General features: G+C 43.1%; 1 protein-coding gene across 1 annotated transcript in view; it reads left to right on the top strand.

Moving 5' to 3' along the window:
- GLB1 (galactosidase beta 1) overlaps positions 1-23,407 on the top strand; it is a 97,921-nt gene that overhangs the window by 8,846 nt on the left and 65,668 nt on the right. Inside the window, exon 2 of the mRNA XM_053599926.1 lies at positions 20,614-20,783. Coding sequence (XP_053455901.1) covers positions 20,614-20,783 — 170 coding nt within the window. The remainder of the gene's footprint in view (positions 1-20,613; positions 20,784-23,407) is intronic.

The raw sequence follows: 23,407 nt of genomic DNA, 5'->3' as shown, positions 1-23,407 counted from the left end.
ACAGCAACCTCCAACTCCTGGGCTTAAGCAATTCTCTTGCCTCAGCCTCCCGAGCAGCTGGGACTACAGGCGCCCGCCACAACGCCCGGCTATTTTTTGGTTGCAGTTTGGCCGGGGCCGGGTTTGAACCCGCCACCCTCGGCATATGGGGCCGGCGCCTTACCGACTGAGCCACAGGCGCCACCCAATTATGCTTATTTTTATTGAGGAAAAAATGCCTACCATTAAATTTACTGTATTTTGAGTGTACAGTTCAATAGTGTTAAGTATATTCACATTGTTGTGAAATATATCTCCAGGAACTTTTCCATCTTGCAAACATGAAACTGTACCCATTAAACAACTCCCCTTTTCCTGCTCCCCCCAGCTCCCGATCACCAGCATTCTTTCTGTTTCTATGAATTTGACTACTTTAAATGTATCTTGTATGTAGAACCATACAATATTTGTCTTTTTGTGACCAGATGATATCACTTGACATCATGCTCTTTGGGTTCATTCATGTTATAGCACACGGCTGGACTGCCATCCTTTGTAAAGCTGCCATATGACATTCCTTTGTATGTACACACCACGTTTTATTTATCCATTCATCCATTGATGAACATTTGGGTTGCTTCCACCTTCTTGACTAGTATGAAAAGTATTGTTGTGAACATGGGTGTATGAGATTCTGTTTTCAATTTTTTTTGTATATATACCCCAAAGTGGGATTACTGGATCATGTGGGAGTTCCATTTTTAATTTTTTGTGGTTTTCTCATACTGTTTTCGTTAGGAGTTGTACCATTTTATGATCTCACCCAGTGCACAAGGGTTGCAGTTTCTCCAAGTCCTTGCCAATGCTAATTTATGTTTTTTTCTCTTTTTTTTTAGAGACAATTTTAGTCTGTCACCCTAAATGAAGTGCCATGGCATCATCATAGCTCATGGCATCCTCGAACTCCAGGGCTCAAGCCCTGGTCCCCTTGCCTCAGTTTTTCTATTTTTAGTAGAGATGGGGTTTTGCTCTTGCTCAGGCTGGTCTCAAACTCTTGAGCTCAAGCAATCCAACTGCTCCAGCCTCCCTGAGTACTGGGATTACAGACATGAGCTTCTGTTCCTGGCCAGCCTTTCTTCTTTTTTGATAGTGGCCATTCTAATGAATGTGAGGTGATACCTCACTGTGGTTTTGATTTGCAGTTTTCTTATGATTAGGAATGTTGAACATTTTTTCATGTGTTTATTGGCCATTTGTATACTATCTTTGGAGAGATGTCTATTCAAACCCTTTGCCCATTTTTAAATCAGGTTATTTTATTTTATTCTATTTTATTTTTATTTTTATTTTTGCAGTTTTTGGCCGGGCCTGGGTTTGAACCCGTCACCTCCGGCATATGGGAGCGTCACCCTACTCCTTTGAGCCACAGGTGCCGCCCGGTTATTTTATTTTTTGTTGTTTAAGTGCAGGCATTCTTTGTGTATTCTGGATAGTAATCCCTTAACTGATGCATGACTTAAAATTTTTTCTTCAACCACCTTTTCCCCACTCCATTGATCTTGTCCTTTGATGCACAAAGGTTTTGAGTTTGATCTAATGCCATTTGTCTTTCTGCCTTGCTGTGTGTGCTTTTGGCATCATATCCAGGAAATCATTGCCAAGTTCAATCACATAACATTTCTCCTAGTTTGCTTCTAGGAGTTTTATAGTCTCAACATTTAACTCATTTTGAATTAAATTTTTGTACATGGTATAAGATAAAGGCCCAACTTCATGTTTTTTGCTGGTGGACATCCAGTTTTCCTAAAACCATTTGCTGAAGAGTGTCTTTTCCGCATGAAATGGTCTTGGTGTCTTCATCAGAAATCATTTTATACAGGGTTTATTTCTGGGTTTTCAGTTTTTTTTCCATTGATCTGTTTGTCCTTTCTTATGCCATTACCATGGTGTTTTGATTACTCTAGCTTTGCAATGTGTTTTGAAATCAGGAAGTGGGTCTTCCAGTTCTGTTCGTTTTCAAGATTGTTTTGGCCATTCAGGGTCCTTTGAAATTCCATATGAATTTTAGGATGAATTTTTCCATTTCTTAAAAAAAATACCATTGGAATTTTAATAGGGATTATGTTGGATCTGTAGATCACTTTCAGTAATATGAACATCTTAACTATATTAAGTCTTCTCCATGAACATAGGATGTCTTTGTATTTATTTATGTCCTTGATTACTTTGAGCAGTTTACAAGTCTTTTACCTCCTTGGTTAGGTTTATTACTAAGTATTTTAATTCTTTATTTTATTTTTTTGAGACAGAGTCTTAACTATGTCACCTTCGGTAGAGTGCGGTGGTGTCACAGCTTACAGTAACCTCAAACTCTTAGGCTTAAGCGATTCTCTTGCCTCAGCCTCCCAAGTAGCTGGGACTACAGATGCCTGCCACGACGCCTGGCTATTTTTTTTGGTTGTAGTTGTCTTGTTTGGCAGGCCCAAGCTGGGTTTGAACACACCAGCCCTGGCATATGTGGCTGGTGCCCTAGACGCTGAGCTACAGGCATCAAGCCTAATTTTTTTAGTTCTTTTATAAATGGAATTGTTTTCTTAATTTTTCTTAGTATTGCTCATAGTTAGCATATGAAAACACCACCAATTTTTTTGTTAATTTTGTAACCTACAAGTTTATTAGATTCATTTTTCTAGCAGGTTTTTTTGTGGAATCTTCTTGGGTTTTCTAGAGATAACTGATAATTTTACTGCAAACTGATAATTTTACTTCTTTTCAATTTGAATGCCTTTATATCTTTCTTGATTAGTTGCTCTGACTAGGACTTCTAATTATATTGACTGGTAGTGGCAAGAGCAGACATCCTTGCCTTGTTCCTGACCACAGAGGAAAATCGTGCCGTCTTTCATCATTGAGTGTGATGTTTATAGAGGGTCTTTATTACGTTGAGATAATTTTCTTCTATTCTGAGTTTGTTGAGGTTTTTGGTTGTTGTTTGCTAATTTGTTTTATCAGGAAAGGGTGTTCAATCTTGTCAAATGCTTTTTCTGCCTCAAAATTGAGACTGTCAGGTGTTTTGCCTTTTATTCTATTGTTATGTTATTACACTGATTGATTTTCATATGTTAAATCATTCTTGCATTCCAGGAATAAGTCATAATGTATCATTCTTTTAATGTGTTGTTGAATTCAGTTTGCTAGTAGTTTGTTGATGATTTTGTATATACACTTATCAAGGATGTTGAACTGTAATCTTTTCTTGTAGTATCTTTTTCTGGCTTTAATATTAGGATAACATTGGCCTCATAGAATGAACTTTGGAAATATTCCCTTCTTTTCAATTTTGGGAAGAGTTTCAGGAGAATTGGTATTAATCATTAAAAGTTTGGTATCTCGGGTGGTGCCTGTGGCTCAAAGGAGTAGGGCACCGGCTCCATATACTGAAGGTGGCAGGTTCAAACCCGGCCCCAGCCAAAAAAAAAAAAAAAAAAGTTTGGTATCTCCTTACTAGTTATTCAGTCTGGTTAGATTTTCTATTTCTTCATGCTTCAATCTTGGTAGGTTACGTGCCTTTAGAAATTTACCTGTATCTTGTAAGTTATCCAATTTCTAGGCATACAGTTGTTGAGTTTCCTATAATCTTTTTTTATTCCTGTGTTATCACTTATAATGTCCCTTCTTCATTTCTGATTTTAGTTACTGGCATCATTTCTCTGTTTTTCTTAACATAGCTAAAGGTTTATTAGTTTTGATTTTTTTTCCCAAACATAATTTATTGGGGGTTTTTTCCTATTGTTTCCCTCTTCTTTATATTGTTTTTCTCTGCTCAGATCTTTTTATTTCCTTCCCTTTTCTAGTTTTTGGTTTCATTGTTCTTTTTATGGAATTGTGTCTTTTTATAATCTTTTGTCTGAATCGGGATCTAAAAATGGGTCCATATATTATATGTGGTATGTTTCTTTTTCTTTTCTGAGATAGGGTCTCACTCTGTTGCCCAGGCTAGAGTGCAGTGGTGTCATCATACATAGCTCACAGCAACCTCAAATCCTGGGCTCAAGGGATCTTCCTGACTTAGCCTCTCAAGTAGCAGGAACTATAGGTGCCTATCACCACACCCAGCTAAGTTTTATATTTTAAGTAGAGATGAAGTATCACTGTTGCTCAAGTTGGTCTCAAACTCCTGGCCTCAAACAATCCTCCTGCCTCAGCCTCCCAGAGTGCTAGGATTCTAGGTGTGAGCCACCAACTTGGCCAATTTCTTAAACACTTTTTTTTTTTTAAGAGACAGAGTCTCACTTTGTTGCCCTTGGTAGAGTGCAGTAGTGTCACAGCTCACAGCAATTTCCAGCTTTTGGGCTGAGACGATTCTCTTGCCTCAGCCTCCTGAGTAGCTGGGACTACAGGTGCCCACCACAATGCCCAGCTATTTTTTTGTTGCAGTTTGACCAGGTCTGGGTTCGAACCCCACCACCCTCAGTATATGGGGTCAGCGCCCTACTCACTGAGCCACAGGCGCTGCCCTTCTTAAGACTCTTTAAGTCTGTAAATATCCCTCTCTTCCTTAATTTGTTACTTATTTTCGCAAGTCATCTGGGTCATATAAGAATTTCCTATAGTTTGGTTTTGTGTATTGCTTAACGTGTTCTACTATCCCACGTTTTTTTCTGTGAACTGGTAGAGCTGAAGCTCTATAAAGGTTAGAGGTAGAGGCTAGATAAATTCAAGTTCAACCTTTGCCCTTTCTGGTAGGAAGACTTCATTGGTACAGTAATGCTAACATTGACCCATGGGCCTAGGTGTTCTCAGCTTGACCCCTGCACTAGAAAGTTTCTCCTTAACTTTTCATCTAGTGTTTAGCATTCATTGGTAATTATTTTCTAATGTATTTATGTTACTAAGGATTGTAAAATGGTGATTTTTTTTTCTTTTTCTTTCTTTCTTTTTTCTTTTCTGAGACAGAGTCTCACTCTGTTGCCCAGGCTAAAGTAGCGCTATGGTTACATAGTTCACAGCAACCTCAAGCTCCTGGGATGAAGCAATCCTTTTGCCTCAGCCTCCTGAGTGGCTGGAACTACAGGCATTGGCCACCGCACCTGGCTAATTTTTTTTAAAATTATTTTATTGGCGGTGCCTGTGGCTCAGTCGGTGGGGCGCCGGCCCCATGTGCCGGGGGTGACGGGTTCAGGCCCGGCCCCGGCCAAACTGCAACCAAAAAATAGCCGGGCGTTGTGGCGGGCGTCTGTAGTCCTGGCTGCTTGGGAGGCTGAGGCAAGAGAATCACTTGGGCCCATGAGTTGGAGGTTGCTGTGAGCTGTGTGAGGCCGCGGCACTCTACCGAGGGCCATGGGGTGAGACTCTGTCTCTACAAAAAAAAAAAAAAATTATTTTTATTGTTTATTTTTTAATAGAGATGGGAGTCTCACTCTTCCTCAGGCTGATCTCTAACTCCTGAGCTCAAGCAATCCTCCTGCCTTGGTCTCCCAGACTGCTAGGCTGAAAATGGTGATTTTTTAAAAATTCCATGATTTCTTCTGCATGAGTTCTTCTACAAAGAACTCTCCTCATCAATTCTTTTGTTACTCTGAAAAAATTTTCAGTAAAAGTTAGATGCTAGGTTCTTTCATTTTATTCATTAATTTTTAGAATAATGAGCCGATACCCCAGCAACCTCCAGAATGATCAAAAAGCTTTTTTGGGGGGTAAGCAGTATTGTTCATTTTTTCTTTTCTTTTCTTTCTTTCTTTTTTTTGAGACAGTGTCTCACTATGTTGCCCCCGGTAGAGTGCTGTGGTGTCACAGCTCACAGCAACCTCCAACTCTTGGGAGTAAATGATTCTCTTGCCTCAGCCTCCCAAGTAGCTGGGAGTACAGACAGAAGCCCACCTATTTTTTTGTTGTAATTTCATTGTTGTTTGGCAGGCCAGGTCTGGGTTTGAATCCGCCAGCGCCGGTGTATGTGGCCAGTGCCCTAGCTGCCGAGCCAGTAAGTAGTATTGTTAGGACTTTGGATATTTTTGTGTAGGTGATGTTTTAAAATTCATCAAAGTGATCAATCTTTTGGTGCTTTAAATATTCCATCCCATCTTCGGCCAGTTGGAACCCCTTCTGATGTTTTGACGAGACCCTAATAATTTTTGTTTTTTTAAAGTTTTAGGCTTATTTTGTGCATATTCTGCCACAGATTTGGATTAACTGATTTTTTTTTTTTTTTGAGACTCACTCTGTTATCTTGGGTAGAGTACTGTGGCATCATAGTTCACAGCAACTTTGAATTCGTGGACTTCAGCAATCCTCTTGCCTCAGCCTCCTGAGTGGCTGGGACCATAGGCATGTATCAGAATGCTCAGCTAGTTTTTCTGTTTTTAGTAGAGACAGGGTCTCACTCTTGTTCAGGCTGGTCTTGAACTTTGAGCTCAAGCAATCCATCTGCCTCCGCCTCCCAGAGTTCTAGGATTACAGGCATGAGCCACCCCCACCCCACCCCCGGCCAGATTAATTAATTTCTTGAAGAAGCAGCTCTGATTCTTTTTAGTGGGAAATGTATCCAGACCACAATTTAAGTGATATATAGGCAGCTCAGTTAGTGTGTTACTGGTGAGTATTGTTGCAAGCTGTTTCAGTGGGTATTGCTACGAATTAAAATGCTGTTTTAGAAAGAGAAAAAAATCATAAGTATATATTAACATTTTCATTCAAATGGAAGCTTACTTTTTTTAAAGACTTTTTTTTTAAGAGAAGTTTTAGGTTGACCACAAAATTGAGTGGAAGATATAGAGCTTTCCCATTACCTCTTGATTATGGGTGTTTTTTTCTTTCTTCAATTTTATATTTGTTTCTCTTTTTACGCTGAGATTTTTGGTTCCTAATAATCTGGTGTAATTATTTACTTTAACCTACTACACATATTATAGAATCAAAATAGCAATACTAGTATTATGACTAAGATGAAATCCACTGGATGCAGTTTGCTTTTGTTTTTTACCTAAGTGCAGTTTAACCTGTCTTTTTGTCCTTAGGCTAAAGGCAGTCAAAACAGTATTTCAGATTAACTTGAAATAATTCTTTCTGTGTGAAAAGTTAAGTCTGTTTGTTTTTAATATTTAAGAATTGTTTCATATGTTTTAATTTAATTTTTTAAACTATGCACTTATCTTTCCTCTGAGAAGAGGGGGCAGAGTTAAATCTGTGCATGCCCCTGAGTTGGTGGGGATTGGGAACCCGTCCCAAAGTTTGCTCGTTTCTCCGTTCTGCCGTTTCCCTTCCTCTTCCATTGTCAGATACCTTGTTCATCCACAGTCTTCTGCAATGTTGAACAAAAATCTTTTTGGCACAAAGCAAGTGTAAGTAAAAATTAATAAAAATGGAACATGTAAACTAGAGCAGAGCAGCCGCCAATTCCTTCCTGTCTGTATTGAGATTCTCTCCACTGCCCACTTTTCTTTTGCTTCTCCAGCCAGTGTGATGTCATGGTGTTTCCATGGACATGATGTTTTAAAGGCTCTTACCCCTGACATGATCAGAATGTTTTTACAGTCCCCTGAAATACTTCTTCTCTTTCTCTTTTGTGCAAATACACATTCAATCCCACGCCTTTTCCCTCTGACCTTGCCTTTGTTCCTCTTCCCTCAACTCTTGGGTGCTTGTAGGCTAAGAGGGATTGGTCTCTGCCACTCCAAAGCTGAACAGCTCACATCCGGTCCCCAGGCTCTGGGGTCTCTGGAGTGAGTTTAAAGGGTACGTCAGGTGCTGGGGGTTGAGATCCACTGAATAGCTGCCTACAAGAGTTATAATATACTGAGGGATCTGAAGACAGATAGACTCCATGGAATCAGCATGACCCACAGCCAGTGATAATCACTGAACTGCTTTTATCTACTTATTTTAGTCAAGAAATGTGTACAAATAATGTAAATGTAATTATTTTTAGTCCTGAGGATTAGGAAATTTGGGAGATGTTCATATTATGTGATGATGTAAATATTCTGTTGAATTTCACTTTTTAAAAAAAGAGATGCCTATTTAACACTGCAATAATCTGAACTGAGTAAATAACTTTCAAAAATTATATTAACACCCAAGGGTGTTTTGTTTGCACTGGTGTTTTATTTCGTCAGTTACTACATGCATTGTGTAAGTACACTGGGGACCTTGAGAAGTATGCATTTTGCTTTGCTTTTTATTTTATAGGTTTTCTGTGACCTCATTCATTGTAAATCCTGATGCTGTCATGCCCTTGCAAGTGAGAATTAAAAGTACATCTCCTCAGTATTCCATTCCGGTGCCAATTCATTTAGAAGGGGTGGAATTTGCACACGGGGATAATGTTGTGTTATTTGCATTTTGGGGAAATAAACTCTGAAGGCAGCCTCCTCTCTCTCTTTCCTCGCCTTTCCTTTTATCTTTACACATTTCTTTTTTCTTTTTTTATTGAGGCAGAGTCTTCCTCTGTTGCCCAAGCTAGAGTAAGTGCCATGGCGTAACCTAGCTTACAGCAACCTCAAACTCCTGGGCTCAAGGGATCCTCCTGCTTCAGCTTCCCGAGTAGCTGGGACTGTGGGTACCCACAACACCTGACTAATTTTTTCTATTTTCAGTATATAAGGGGTCTCACTCTTGCTTAAGCTGGTTTCAAACTCCTGAGCCCCAGTGATCTTGCACCGTGGCCCCCCAGAGTGCCAGCATTACAGGTGAGAGCCACCATGCCTGGCCACTTTCCACATTTCTTGATGGCCTTACTTCATCAGTTGGGCCACAGCTCGGAGGAAGCTCAAAAGATGTCGGCTGTTTAGGCTGCGTCTTCTCAGGTTCTTAAATGTTGAGAGGGCCTCTTTGGGCCCATGAAGTGGATCGTCCTTGTTTGCCTTGGCCGTGACGGTCCACAGTCAGGAGCTGTCTCTGAAGGTGGTGCTGCTTCTGCCGCTGTCCATGCTCTTCCCCCAGTGCTGCTTCCTGTGTGTCAGGTTCAGAGACTTTTTTTGTCCCTGCTCCTATGGTCCAAATAACTTGGTGTTGATCAAGTATCCGAGAAGCATGACAGTCCATCAGTGTCCTGGCAGTCAAGGTCTCAGGGTAGAGCAGAGCAGTGGACGTAGCCCAGGGCCAGAGTCAGCGGTGCTGTCCTGCCTGCTCAAACAAACTGCTTTTGATCTTTTTTACTGATAGTTTGGACAAATTAGGACATTAGCTACCAGCCAAGTGCTAGAGGCTGTGTCCTTCTGTCCCAGCCATAATCCCACACCCTCATTATAGCTGCCATCAGAGCTACTGCTTGGTTAATTAAGCGGCCTGCCATTGTCTGGTTTTTTTTGCAAGGGCTCACAGATGACTTGAGTGAGAGTGTGATAGAAATGACCTTTAGATATTTGTGGAGGGGACACTGATATCTGTACTTCTGGGAGGATTGTGGTCTTGCTTCAGATTTATCTTGAAGTAGAGCGGGGCCATTCCAGAGCTTCCACTGGAGCCATAATGGCTTTTCCTCTTGGTGAATGTTCTGCTGGCTATCACGTAAATCATCCCAGCTCACACTACAGACCAGGGGTGAAGTGCCTCCCTAAGAGTGATGGCACTTCAGGTACCCCAGTATCACTGTTGGTTCAGACTATAGTCAACAGTCCTCAGAAGGTCTGGGGGTCCCTTTCCTTAGGACGCTAGGGCAGGATGGGGGAACATTTATCTTGTGCACTTGAGGTGGCATTGCAGCATCCTCGAGGAGCTCTATCCCACGTGCCTTCAATTGGCTGTGTATCAGAGAACTGGCTCAAAGCTGCGAGCTGGATGAGGGAATCTCAGTTTGTCACTGCAGTGGTTTACGGCAGCCTTTTGCTCGTGAGTTCCTGGTTATTTTCTTTCTTCTTCTTCTGTTTTTTTTTTAACAGACAGAGTCTCACTTTGTTGCCCTTGGTAGAGTGCTGTAGCATTACAGCTCACAGCAACCTCCAGCTCTTGGGCTTAGGTGATTCTCTTGCCTCAGCCTCTTTCCTGATTATTTTCTTGTGAAATACATTGAGCAGCACCCTTGCTGATCGCCCAGCCATATCACCCTGTAGGAATGCTGTGGTTTGTGAGCCATTGCCTAAGATCACTACTGGTTAATACACCCTAGTTGCCACCCTGTCCTTGCTGGTCATTGTGGTAATCATGTCTACTTGCTTCTGACAGTTATGTGGTCCTGCCTTGGTATGCCTGAATTGCATTGGTCCAGTGAACACTAGGGAGCCCAGTGCCACGGCAGCATCTTCTGTGGTTATTTATCCCTTGCCTTCAGAGGACAAGGATGCTAGGGCCTCCTCACTAGTGCGTTTCTTACTGAAGGGAGAGCTCTCTGGGTACTCCTGGGGAGTACAGTCAGACGGTAAGGTCTCCAGTCACCATTTTCACATTCCTGCTGCTTTGAGCCATCCCACACCTTCCTCAGGAGGTCAAGGTACTCCTGGCCTTTCATCTCATTACTTTCTTCTTCTTCTTCTTTTTTTTTTTTTTTTTTTGAGACAGAGCCTCAAGCTGTCGCCCTGGGTAGAGTGCTGTGGCATCACACCTCACAGCAACCTCCAATTCCTGGGCTCCAGCGATTCTCCTGCCTCTGCCTCCCAAGTAGCTGGGACTACAGGCACCTGCCACACGCTTATCTATTTTTTTATTGCAGTTGTCATTATTGTTTAGCTGCCCTGGGCCAGGTTCGAACCCACCACCCTCGGTGTATGTGGTTGATGCAGTAACGATTGTGCTATGGGTGCTGAGCCCCCTCATCCAGCCTTATAGTCTGCACCCTTAAGTCAACTCCCAGTGACCCCAGGGTTAAGTCCTGGGCTTTACTTTTCTGGCAAGATACAGGATTCTCTTAAAACATTGCCTCAGAAGCCTCTGGCACTCACTGAATGCCCTGAGTGCGCTCTTTCTTCAAAGCTTCCAAACCCCTTAATAAAAGCCAGCCAACCTCCAGTTCTTTACGTTACTAATAACCCCTTCCCTGACCTCTGCCCCATTCCAGGGGTAGGGCTGGTACAGACAACAACTTGAGTCTCTTCTACCTGACCCCTTCCCCATCCATCATATCCAAGGGCCTTAGTATTTGTATTTGAGGTAGCACATGTTTGACATGTATGACAAATCTAGGTACAGATGCCCATCCTGAGGATCTGCTGTTGAGGCCACTCCTGGCACCAGTTGTCTTAATCTGCATTCCTCTGGAAGCAGGACATTGGGGGCAGGTGGTTTGAGAAGTGATCTAAGAGCACAGGACTGAAGGACAGGTGGGAAGAGGGAACAACCTAGGTTAGACTGTGTATCATGGTTATCACTGTGAGCAACAGAGACACGATTCTGCCGAGACCTAAAAAAGTGTACAGAATTATTGCCTGAAAGACAACAGAATGCAGTTATCCACTCTTTCTTCCCCCCATTGAATGAGGGTTGCTTCTAGGAGCATGAACTTCCCAACTCTCCTGGGCTCCTGGGCCAAACAGGTTCCCCTGGTGCGTAGCAAGACGTTAGAAAGACATGAGCCGTGAGTGTGAGTTGAGGCACCCAGTTTGTACAAGACCATCCACAGAGCTGCAGCTAATGTAGGTATGTTTTAAAATCAAGTTTGTGTCTGTAATCCTGGCACCTTGAGTGTCTGGGGCAGGAGTTAAGGATCAGCATGGCCAATATAGCACAGACTCCATCTTTATGAAAAATTAAAGAATTAACTAGGTGGGGTACATAACATTGGTACCAGGTGTGACACATACATTTGTAGTCCTGTACTTGGGACGAGGCAGGAGGATTGCTTGAGCCCAGAACTTTGAGGTTGCAGTAAGCTATGCTTATGCAGCTGCACTCGATCCTGGGTGACAGAGCTATTATCAAAAGTTTGGCATTTGGGCGGCGCCTGTGGCTCAACGTGTAGGGCGCCGGTCCCATATGCCGGAGGTGGCGGGTTCAAGCCCAGCCCCGGCCAAAAAAAAAAAAAAAAAAAGTTTGGCATTTGTTCCCAAGGTCACATCAGAAGAACAAGGACAAGTTGTTTGAGGAGAAAGAAAGGGAAGTTGAGCAGGGGAGCCTGTAGCTCAGTGGTTTGGGTGCTGGCTACATGCTCCAGGGATGGTAGGTTCGCACTAGGCCCAGACTGCTTAAAAAAAAGGCTCAGTGCCTGTAGCTCAGTGGCTAGGGCACCAGCCATATACACCAGAGCTGGAAGGTTCAAACCCAGCCCGGGCCTGCCAAACAACAATGACAACTATAACCAAAAAACAGCCAGGCATTGTGGCAGTTGCCTGTAGTCCCAGCTACTAGGGAGGCTGAGGCAAGAGAATCGCTTAAGCCCAAGAGTTGGAGGTTGTTGTGAGCTATAATGCCACAGCACTCTACCTAGGGCCACAAAATGGAACTCAATAAAAAAAAAAAAAAAAAAAAGAAAGAAAGGAAAGTTTATTAATTGGCCGGCAAACGAGAATGGCAGACTCTTACCTTAAAGTATCATTGTCCTTCCCATAAACAGAAAAACAGAACTTTAAAGGGGGAAGGGCGTATCAGCTTCAGGCTGTTGCTGTTTAACTAAAGCTGATGGTCCTGATGGACAATCTTGTGACCTGTCCCTGGACAGTGCCCTTGAGCCATCTTCTATGACATAAGAAAATTCCCCTACTGGTCTTGGACAGGGATGCAGATTTTAATTCCCCAAAAGAGTGGGAGAGGGTGAAAGAGACAACTCCTACAACATTTTGCCCTTTTTCAGACTGTTTCCAATGTTACAGAGCAAGACCCTGTCTCTAAAGCAGTAAATAAAAAATTCTCTGTTATGAAGTGAGTGTATGATGCCCCATAATCATATCATTGTATACACTTATGATTTAATAAAAAAAAAAAAAAAAAATTCTCTGCTTTCTCTTCTCACCCTCTGTGTATCACAGATCTTCCCATAATGGCAAAAGCAGGGCTGCATAATATTGTATTTCATCATGGCCGTGTGTTTATGTGTCTGTATATACCTGCATATACAATACACATACCATATAAACCACAATTTATTTCATCGGTACACTTTTTTATTTGTGTTAACATTATACTAGGAAAAATTTCAAAAGAGTTGAAAAGCCAAGTGTGGTGGAGTGTTCCTGCAGTCCCAGCTACTCAAGGGGCTTGAGACCCTGTCTCAAAACCAAAACCAAAACATACTACTCTCAGTCCATTTCTCAGGCCATCTTGGTTTTTGGATGCATGTCAAAGTAAGTTACAGGTATCAGTACCCTCTCTACCCCCCACCAAATAAACACTTCACCCTGCACATCATTAACTAGAGGTCAGTATTTGTTTATGGACTTCCCCCCCTAAAGTAAAATGTTCATACCATGAAATGGACATATCTTAGGTATACCATTTGGTGCGTAATACCTGCATAATCCAAAGTTCATATCCAGCTATACAATATTACCATTACCTGTTGGGGGTCATTGAGCATGAACCCCGACCTGGGTTGAAAGCTGACTGGGAAAAGGAGGCAGAGGATATGCAAGTTTAAAACATGAAGTCTGAGAATGGCTGGGGAAGGCTTACATTGTCTCAGGCCAGGCAATAAGATTGAGAAAATGCAGCCCCTCTCTGGCCTTCCCAGAAAGCTTTTTATTGATTTTTAACAAAGGTGCATACACAAAATGGAAAAATGCCAAAAGGTAGGGTTGAAACCACTTCTGTACCTGCAGGAGAAGTAAGCCAGGTTTCCTAATCTAACTACATATCAGAAATTCAAAGAACTTAACCTCTTCTAGCTGTTGACTCTCCAAAGGGACAGGCCTAGTTTGGCTTGTCCAGAGGGTGCCTTGGGGCTCTTTTCATCTTCCTTGGTTTTGATGAATCCCCAGGATCAAACTGGGCACTTTTCCCTGGATATGCCAAGATTGCCCGGCTGAAAGGTCAACCTGTCTACCTCCACAGTTACCCCAGGAGGTTCCCTTGCGTCCCTCCCCAGGCAGTGCCTACCCCCAGTTTCCCGTAAGTAACAATTATTCTACTTTCACCCTACTGCCACCACCATAGATTAGGTTTGCCTTTTCTAGAACTTCATATAAATAGGCTCATGCAGTGTGAACCTTTTTGTATTAGGCTGTATTTGAGCTCTATCCATGTTATTGTTAGCAATTTGTTCTTTTTGATTGCTGAATAGTAGTCTATCTCATGAACACGGACAGTTCCTGAGTTACAAATATCTGACTCATGTACAACTCGCACTTATATACAGAGGCTGTAACAGTGAGTCCCTGAGTTAGAAACATCTGACTGATGTACACCTTGCACTTATGAAGGCTATTATAGGTAATAGGTAAATGTACCAGTTCTAATTTACATACAAATTCAACTTAAGAACAATCCTACAAAACCTATTTCATTTATAACCCGGGATTGCCTATATACCATAGTTTATTAATCCATTTTCTTATTTATAGATACTTGGGTTGTTTGCAGTTTTGTTAAATTTAGAAATAAAGCTATGAACATGTTTTTGTTGTTGTTGCAGTTTTGGCCAAGGCTGGGCTTGAACCCACCACCCCCGGTATTTGGGGCCGGTGTCCTACTCCTTGAGCCACAGGCACTGCCTGCTATGAACACTTTTTATAAATCTTTGTGAGCATATGCTTTTTTTTTTGAGACAGAGTCTCACTTTATCATCCTCGGTAGAGTGCTGTGGTGTCATAGCTCACAGCAACCTCCAACTCTTGGGTTTAGGCAATTCTCTTGCCTCCCAAGGGAGGCCCTTGGGTTTAGGCAATTCTCTTGCCTCCCAAGTAGCTGGGACTACAGACGCCTGCCACAATGCCTGTTGCAGTTTGGCCGTGGCTGCGTTTGAACCCACCACCCTTGGTATATGTGGCCAGCGCCCTACTCACTGAGCCACAGGCACTGCCCTGTGAACATAAGTTTTTTTCCCTCATAATTAGACTTATTTTGAAGCGCAATTTGGTTTAAACAGTGTTGCAGTTTTTAAAAATGTACTTTTGGCTCGGCGCCTGTAGCCCAGTGGGTAGGGCACCAGCCACATACACCAGAGCTAGCAGGTTCGAATCCAGCCCAGGCCTGCCAAACAACAATGACAACTACAACCAAAAAATAGCCGGGTGTTGTGGTGAGCACCTGTAGTCCCAGCTACTTGGGAGGCTAAAGCAAGAGAATCGCTTAAGCCCAAGAGTTGGAGGTTGCTGTGAGCTGTGACGTCAACAGCACTCTACCCAGAGCTACAGCTTGAGACTCTGTCTCAAAAAAAAAAAGTACTTTTGTAAATACATCATGGAGAAAATTCTGGGAGGAAGGTAAATGCATTTCTTTTTTTTTTTTTTATTTGTTCGTTTTTTTGAGAAAAGTCTCCCTTCTCACTTGTGCCCCTGGGTAGAGTTCCAGCATCATAGCTCACAGCAATCTCAAACTCTTGGGCTCAATCAACTGATCCTCTTGCCTCATCCTCCTGAGTACCTGGGACTATAGGCACCTGCCTAACACTAGGCAATTTTTTTAGAGACAGGGTGTTGTTCTTGCTCAGGCTGGTCTTGAACTTGTGAAAGCTCAAGCAGTCCACCTGCCTCAGCCTCCCAGAGTGCTAGAATTACAGGTGTGAGCCACTGCATCAGGCGGTAAATGCATTTCTAAAAACTTTTTGTTGCGGAAGTTTCCAAAAGTACAGGCAGAGAATACACATGTCCTGACCTAACTTCAACAGAGATCCATTTTGCCATACATGCCATTTACTTTTTTTTGTTTTTGTTTTTTTCTTTTTGGTCTCTAGTATTTTAAGGCAAATCTCAGACATTGTGTTGTTCTTCCTATAAATACTTGTGTATTCAACACTAACTGAGGAGAACTTTTTTTTTCTTTTGTATAATCATGCAGTTCTTGTATCTGACAGAATTAATGGTAATTCTTCTAATACTATCTAATGGCTGGTCTTTGTTCACAGTGTTCCTATCTCAGTGTGTTTTTACAGTTCATTAGAATCAAGATCCAAACCAGGTTTATTATTTTTTATTTTTATTTTTTTGTAGAGACAGAGTCTCACTTTATGGCCCTCGGTAGAGTGCCATGGCATCACACAGCTCACAGCAACCTCCAAATCTTGGGCTTAAGCGATTCTCCTGCCTCAGCCTCCCGAGTAGCTGGGACTACAGGCGCCTGCCACAATGCCCAGCTATTTTTTGGTTGCAGTTCAGCCGGGGCTGGGTTTGAACCCACCACCCTCTGTACATGGGGCCGGCGCCTTACCGACTGAGCCACAGGCGCTGCCCCCAAACCAGGTTTATACATCGCATTAGTTTGTTATTTAAACTTGAGTTCTCTTTCATTTTCAAATAATACTCCCCCCTTTTTTCAAATGCCATTAATTTATTGGAGCAACTGGATCGTTGGACTGTTAGAATGTCCCACATTTGGGATCTGGCTTATTGCTGCTTCAGATATCGTTAGAGTCAGGTTTAATTGTGATTTAGGTTCAGTTAGGAGGACCACATCCTTCACGGGGCTATTTGGTGAATCATAGCATGAGAGATTATGTTGGATTGTCCGTCATTTACTGAGACTAAAATTGAGCAGAGGGATCACATGCACCCAATTTTTCTTTTTCTTTTTTTTTAACGTTATAAAATTTCCATCAATCTTTATAATTGTTTTAGCATCTATTGATGATTACATCTTAACTATTAGGGTGTTTCACCTAACATATTAGAAAGGGCATTTTTGAGATCCTGTTATTCCTTCTGCATTTATTAGCTGGGTTCCTGTGAAGAATTTTCTATGGTCAACTTTTTGATTACCCTGAAATACAGTTTTTGTGTGGAAGAGAAGTCAACTGCTTGGCTGTTCCTCTGTATTTGTCACTTTTTAGAGTAATGAGTTGGTATTCTAGCAATCTCCGAAGGTAACTAATGAATTATTTTTCCTCTATGTATTATTATAAACTCATGGTTGTTAATATCTATGATTTTTTTTTTCAGTTCATTTGTCTCTGAAGTCTCTCTCTCTTTCTTTCTGATGCTCAAATTCCCCACCCTCCACCCCCAGGTTAATGGGAGCCCCAGCACCCCACATCTAACCAACCACCAGTCCCCTGGGTTCTTCCTCCTGCTAACCTATACCATCACCACTGTAGTCCGTGTTTCTGCTGCCCTTTTTGCCCCCTCAGGGAAAGGCCAGAAAGCTGAACATTTGGAAACATATTTGATTCTATCATTCCTTCTTCTTGGTTGTTCTCCATGGCTCTTTGTAGAAAGTCTAACCCCTTGAACCTGGACTTGACGGCTCATTCAATCTGGCTTCTGCCTGCCTCCACTGGTTTAGCAGCTGCCGCAATTTTTCTGACTTGAGGGGCTGTGGTTCTTGCATACTGCCCTCCTGCCCTTTCTCTCCTGGCCCTCACACATAGTTCTCCATCAGTTGCCTTCCCCCTTGGTTAACTCTCCCTCTTCCTAGGCCTTACCTGAGCCCAGCAACCCTGGCTGCACATTATAGCATCTGGGCAGGTTTAGGAAATAACAATGCTGGGGCGGCACCTGTGGCTCCGTGGGTAGGGCACCAGCCCCATATACCGAGGGTGGCAGGTTTGAACCCAGCCCCAGCCAACCTCAACAAAAAATAGCCGGCCGTTGTGACAGGCTCCTATAGTCCCCGCTACTCGGGAGGCTGAGGCAAGAGAATCGCCTAAGCCCAGGAGTTGGAGGTTGCTGTGAGCTATGACACCACAGCACTCTATCGAGGGCAATAAAGTGAGACTGTCTCTTAAAAAAAAAAGAAAGAAAGAAAGAAATAACAATGCGGTCCTCCAATGACCAATTAAAATTTGAATGTCTGTGGGTGAAGCCAAACTTTATTGTTTTTAAAACTTGCACCGGTGATTCTGATGAACAGCTAAGATCAAGAACCACAATTTGGGGTGCTTCATCCTTTGGGAAACTTGCCCTTGACCCCAGACCTGGGTTCCATGCCATTTATTTCTGCTACAATATCCTGCGCTCACACTTACTTCCCCTCCTAGACCCATCACTGTGCTGACCCTTGGGTTTTTTCCAGGCTAGATGAAGCCTCATCTGGGTTGCAGCCACATCTGTGTCGGTTCCCTCTGGGAGTACCCAGCACATAGTAGGTAGTTGGTAATGTTTGTAGATGGATGGAAAGGAGATATTTAGGCTCGACTTTGAGGTTGTTTGGGGACAGGGATGGTGCCCCATTATGTTCAGGACAAAGCTCAGATTCCATTGCCTGCCACTGTCATTTCTCACCAGCTTCATCTCCTGCTCCTCTGTACTACCTCCCCGTAGACAAGCGGAGTCCAAACAGCTCTTCCCTTCTCTTAGTCCTGCCTGAAGTTGTTCTGTTCCCTTTCCACTTGTCCAAAGAATTTCCCCATCTTATGGGCCACCTTTGAACGCAAGAGAATATGAGAGTATTTTTTAAATCATCTATTAGGGAACCAGGTGTAAAAAATAATTTTTATATTTGTATGAGCTTCTTCCCTTTGAATGGAAATTAAAGCCTTGCTTACTAGAATAAAGTGATACTAAATTAACCCTAGCCTTTTAGAAAAATGATTCTTAAATTATTTATTTGTTTGTTTTGGTTAGTTTCATTGAGATGTAACCCACATATAATAAAGCTTTCCATTTTCCCCTATGCTTTCTGCTCTGAGTTGCTTCACTTGGTTTCCCCAGTTGGATTTCAGGTCTTGTGGGATCTGGGACTCATGTTCTCACAATTGCTTCCAGATATGGCTTCACCTGCAACCTCCAAAGCTACCATGAACTGTGATGCTACTGTGACTAAGCTAGTATTGATCTTCAAAAGCCTAAAGATGCCTAAAGGAATCTTACCAATAAAGGAGGACACTAATTAGATGGTTTCTTGTAACCCTGGTCCTGTTGGCACCTGTGGCCTGTTGCTACCTTTTCTCCACCAGAGGGCAGTGTTCCACTCTAACAGTCTGCTCCCCTGGGGATTCTTCCCTTTGAAATTCTAGCATTTTAGCTTTGAAGTAACCTCAAAACAGTGTTTCTCAAAAATTTATTTGACTGATAAGAAATATATCTTACATCACAATCCGGCAGAGACATCCATACATATGCAACTCTACATGTGTATATAAAAGTTTCATGAAGTAATGCTTTACTTTATACAATATACTCTGGTACAGTCTAGTCTTTTTTTCTTTTTTTTGAGACAGAGTCTCACTATGTCACCCTAGGTAGAATGCCATGGTGTCACAGCTTACAGCAACCTTAAACTCTTGGGCTTAAGTGAGTCTCTTGCCTCAGCCTCCCCAGTAGCTGGGACTACAGGCGCCCGCCACTAACGCCTAGGTATTTTTTGTTGCAGTTGTTATTGTTGTTTAGCCGGCCTGGGCTGGATTTGAACCAGCCAGCCTTGGTGTATGTGGCTGGCACCGTAACCACTGTGCTATGGGTGCCGAGCCCACTCTAGTCTTTTATTTAAAAAAGATTCCTGGCTCTGCGCCCGTAGTACAGTGGTTATGGTGCCAGCCACATACACCAAAGTTGGTGGGTTCGAACCCGGCCTGGCCGGCTAAACAACAATGACAACTCCAACAAAAAATAGCTGGGTGTTGTAGCAGGCGCCTGTAGACCCAGCTACTTGAGAGGCTGAGGCAAGAGAATCACTTAAGCCCAAGAGTTTGAGGTTGCTGGGAGCTGTGATGCCACAGCACTCTACCGAGGGCAACATAGTGAGACTGTCTAAAAAAAAAAAAGTCCTGTTACCACCCAAATTGAGTTTATTGCTCATAAATCTAGTCTCAGCCCACAATTTGGAAAATATTGTCTTAAGTTTCCTTTAGTCCAATACCCTAGATCCTTGGCTGAGGAGGTGTGAGGTTAGAGATGGGACTTGCCCACATCACTCTGGGACTCAAAGCAACACCTAGGGTGGTGCCTCATGGCTTCAGATTTTTAATCTGTTGATTTTTGCCCTGTATTTTACACCTAGAATTTTCAGTTTTGTTTTGTTTTTTGAGATAGGGTCTTGCTCTGTGGCCCAAGCTAGATTGAAGTGGCTTCATTATAGCTCACTGCAACTTCAAACTCTTGGGCTCAAGCAATCCTCCTGCGTTGGCCTCCTCAGAAGCTGGGACTATTGGAGCATAGCACCATACCCTGCTAATTTTTAATTTTTTTGTAAAGACAGCATCTTGCTCTTGCTTAGCCTGGTCTTAAACTCCAGGCCTCATATGATCTTGGCCTCCCAGAATGCTAGGATTATAGGAATGAGTCACCACACCTGGTCACTAGAATGTTCTTAATGGGTCTTGGTGATCTCAGTGATATTGAGGCACATCTACAGCTGTGCTCAGGTCACAGCCACCAGGTTGTGTGTGGGGTGTGAGCACGTGCATGTTCTCTTCCCAGATCCTGGGAACAGCACAGAAGGATTATCAGATTGGTGCTGGCCTTTGGAAACCAATTCCTATGGAATCCCATGCATGGGTCCTCCTTGCTGATTCCTGTTATCTGAGAGCCCGTGGTAGACCGGGCTTGCGGTGGCGGGTTCGATAGTCCAGGAACCAAGCACAAACATTATATAGATAAAACAGCCAGGGAGTCACTTGCTACTGTCAGAGGGTCTGCTTGTAAAATACAGAAGTTCTCACATGGTGCCATGCTTGTTCCGTAGAACGCCTCCCTTAAGACATTCAAGATTGACTATAGCCGGGACCGTTTCCTCAAGGATGGCCAGCCGTTTCGGTACATCTCAGGAAGTATTCACTACTCCCGCTTGCCCCGATTCTACTGGAAGGATCGGCTGCTGAAGATGAAGATGGCTGGGCTGAATGCCATTCAGACGTGAGTAGGCGGGCATGTGGCTCTCACCCAGGCCTGGACACCTAGGCGGGAGGGGGTACAGCTGGATTCTCAGTGCAGCGACTGAATTGCTCAGAAACGCGAACTAGTCCAGCGTGGTGTTCTGGAAGTGGCATGTCACGGATTGGACTGGCCCTTCTTCAGATAACTGCTGCTTCCAATCTTGAATTTTGTCACCAAAAGTTATAAAATAAAAACAGCAGAACCTCTGTAGGTTGACCACCCAGGGGACTACAACAAACTGTTCAACATACGGAGGTGGTCAACATGAGGAACTAAGCTTACTCTACTGATATGTACGTGTGGTACATGTCTGGTCTGTGAAAATTCAGTTAAAGAGGTGGTCAGTGTAGGAAGGTGGCTGTTTTATCTACGTAATATTTGTGCTTGGTTCCTGGACTATCAAACCAGCCACTGTAAACCCAGTCTACAGCAGAACCTCAACTGTGGAGGTTCTACTGTATGTATAAGCTTAAAAAAGCAGAAAGATTGTGACCGGTGCCTGTAGTCCCAGCTACTCTGGAGGCTGAGGCAAGAGGATTGCTTGAGCCCAAGAGTTTGAAGTTGCTATGAGCTATGATGCCACAGCACTCTACCAAGGGCAAGGACAACAAAGTGAGACTCTGTCTCAAAAAAAAAAAAAAAGGAGAAAATGCAAAAGGAAAGTGACAATGATAGGGCACTTCCCAGGTGTAGGGCCCTGTTTGTTGTTGTTCTGTTTTTTTTTGAAACAGAATCTCATTATGTTGCCCTCAGTAGAGTGCGTCACAGCTCACAGCAACCTCAAACTCTTAGACTTAAGCAATTCTCTTGTCTCAGCCTCCCAAGTAGCTGGGACTACAGGTGCCCCACAATGCCTGGCTATTTTTTGTTTGCAGTTGTCACTGTTGCTTAGCAGGCCTTGGCCTGGGATTAAACCTGCCAGCCTCAGTGTACATAGCCGGCACCCTACTCACTGAGCTACAGGCACCCAGCCAAGTATAGGGCCCTTTATACAGATGACTCAATTTTCTGAGGTAGGTATTACCATTCCCATTTATAGCTGATGAAACTGAAATGTGCCTAAGGTCATATACTTGATCAGGTCCAGCTAGGATTAGAACATAAGACATGTAGGCTGCTGTAGTATAAGTGTGGCTCTAGACAGCCAGAGCTTCTCTCAGCTTCTGGGGTGTAGAGGTAGAAAGATGTAATACTTTCTGTCACCCATCATAAGGGTCACAGCTGATACTCCTGTAACAAAAGACCAGTTAACAAGAGAAAAGCGTAACAAATATATTTAATCAAAGATTTACATGACACAAGAGCCTTTAGAAATTAAGACCTAGTCCAGGCAAGGTGGTTCGTTCATGCTTGTAATCCTAGCACTCTGGGAGGCTGAGGTGAGTGGATTGCCCAAGCTCAAGAGTTTGAGACCAGCCTGAGCAAGAGTGAGACCCCATCTCTACTAAAAGTAGAAATACTAGCAGGGTATTGTAGCTGGCGCCTGTAGTTCCAGCTACTGGGGAGGCTGAGGCAAGAGGATTGGTTGAGTCCATGAGTTTTGAGGTTGCTGTGAGCTGTGGTGCCACAGCACTTTGCCCAGGATGACAGAGGGAGACTGTCTCAAAAAAGAAAAGAAATGAAAAGGATATGAAAGGAAAGAAAAGGAAAAGGAAAGGAAGACCTAAAGACCCAGGGAAAACTGTGTTTTACGCTTAGGTTTGATGAAGAATGTATAGCCATGTAAAAGTGTGACCGGGCAGAAGACGATGAGCTGGTGGTAATAGACTGTTTGGGGTAACTCTGCAAGACCTTTTTGTTCAGATTATTCTTGGCATGTCTAGATTGAAGTCCTTCCTTCTGGCTATAGAGCAAGATCCCTCCCGAGTAACAGTCTCCAAGGGAAAAGGGAGATAGTGATCTTTCTAGGTTTTATGGCTTGCTTTGGGGAACAGGGGTTCTACATTTTATGACCTGTCTTTTGGGGAAGGGGAATTCTGGTTTCTATTTAGGGGAGAAAAAGGAGTGGGGGGCAAGAGGGCAGGAGAAGTTCAGAGAGAGAAACTCTGCTTCTGATATACTTTGGGGTATTGTTTCTGAGCCCCAGCAGGGAAATAAGTCTTGTCCTTAAGTAGATTTCTCCCATCAAAGTACTAACCAGGCCCAATCTTGCTTAGTTTTCAAGATTATATAAAATCAGGCAGGTTCAGGGTGATATGACCTTAGACTTTAGTTGTACGGGGTATAGAATCACCTCAATAACTGTCTCTCCTCATGCTTCTGTTGCAAAGTAACTAATTGGGAAGAAAGTTGGAATGGCTTGGCCTGTCTGCTTTTTACCTTGCTGATGTGGATTGCTGATAGCTATTTAAAGATAAAGGGTGAAGGGAGCCATGTGGCTCACACCTGTAATCCTAGTACTCTGAGGAGCCTAAGGCAGGTTGATTGCTTGAGTTTAGGACAGTAGTTCTCAACCTTCCTAATGCCTCGGTCCTTTAACACAGTTCCTGTGGGTCACAACCCTTTAATAAATACAGTTCCTGTGGGTGAGAACCGCTGGTTTAGAAGATCCAGACAAGCCTGAGGGAGAGTAAGACCCATCCCTAGGAAATCTCTTCTTTGAG

Source organism: Nycticebus coucang, chromosome 8, assembly GCF_027406575.1.
Source record: "Nycticebus coucang isolate mNycCou1 chromosome 8, mNycCou1.pri, whole genome shotgun sequence".
NCBI classification, from domain to species: domain Eukaryota; kingdom Metazoa; phylum Chordata; class Mammalia; order Primates; family Lorisidae; genus Nycticebus; species Nycticebus coucang.
Note: the sequence above shows the minus strand (reverse complement) of the source record. Positions and strands in the feature narration are given on the sequence as shown.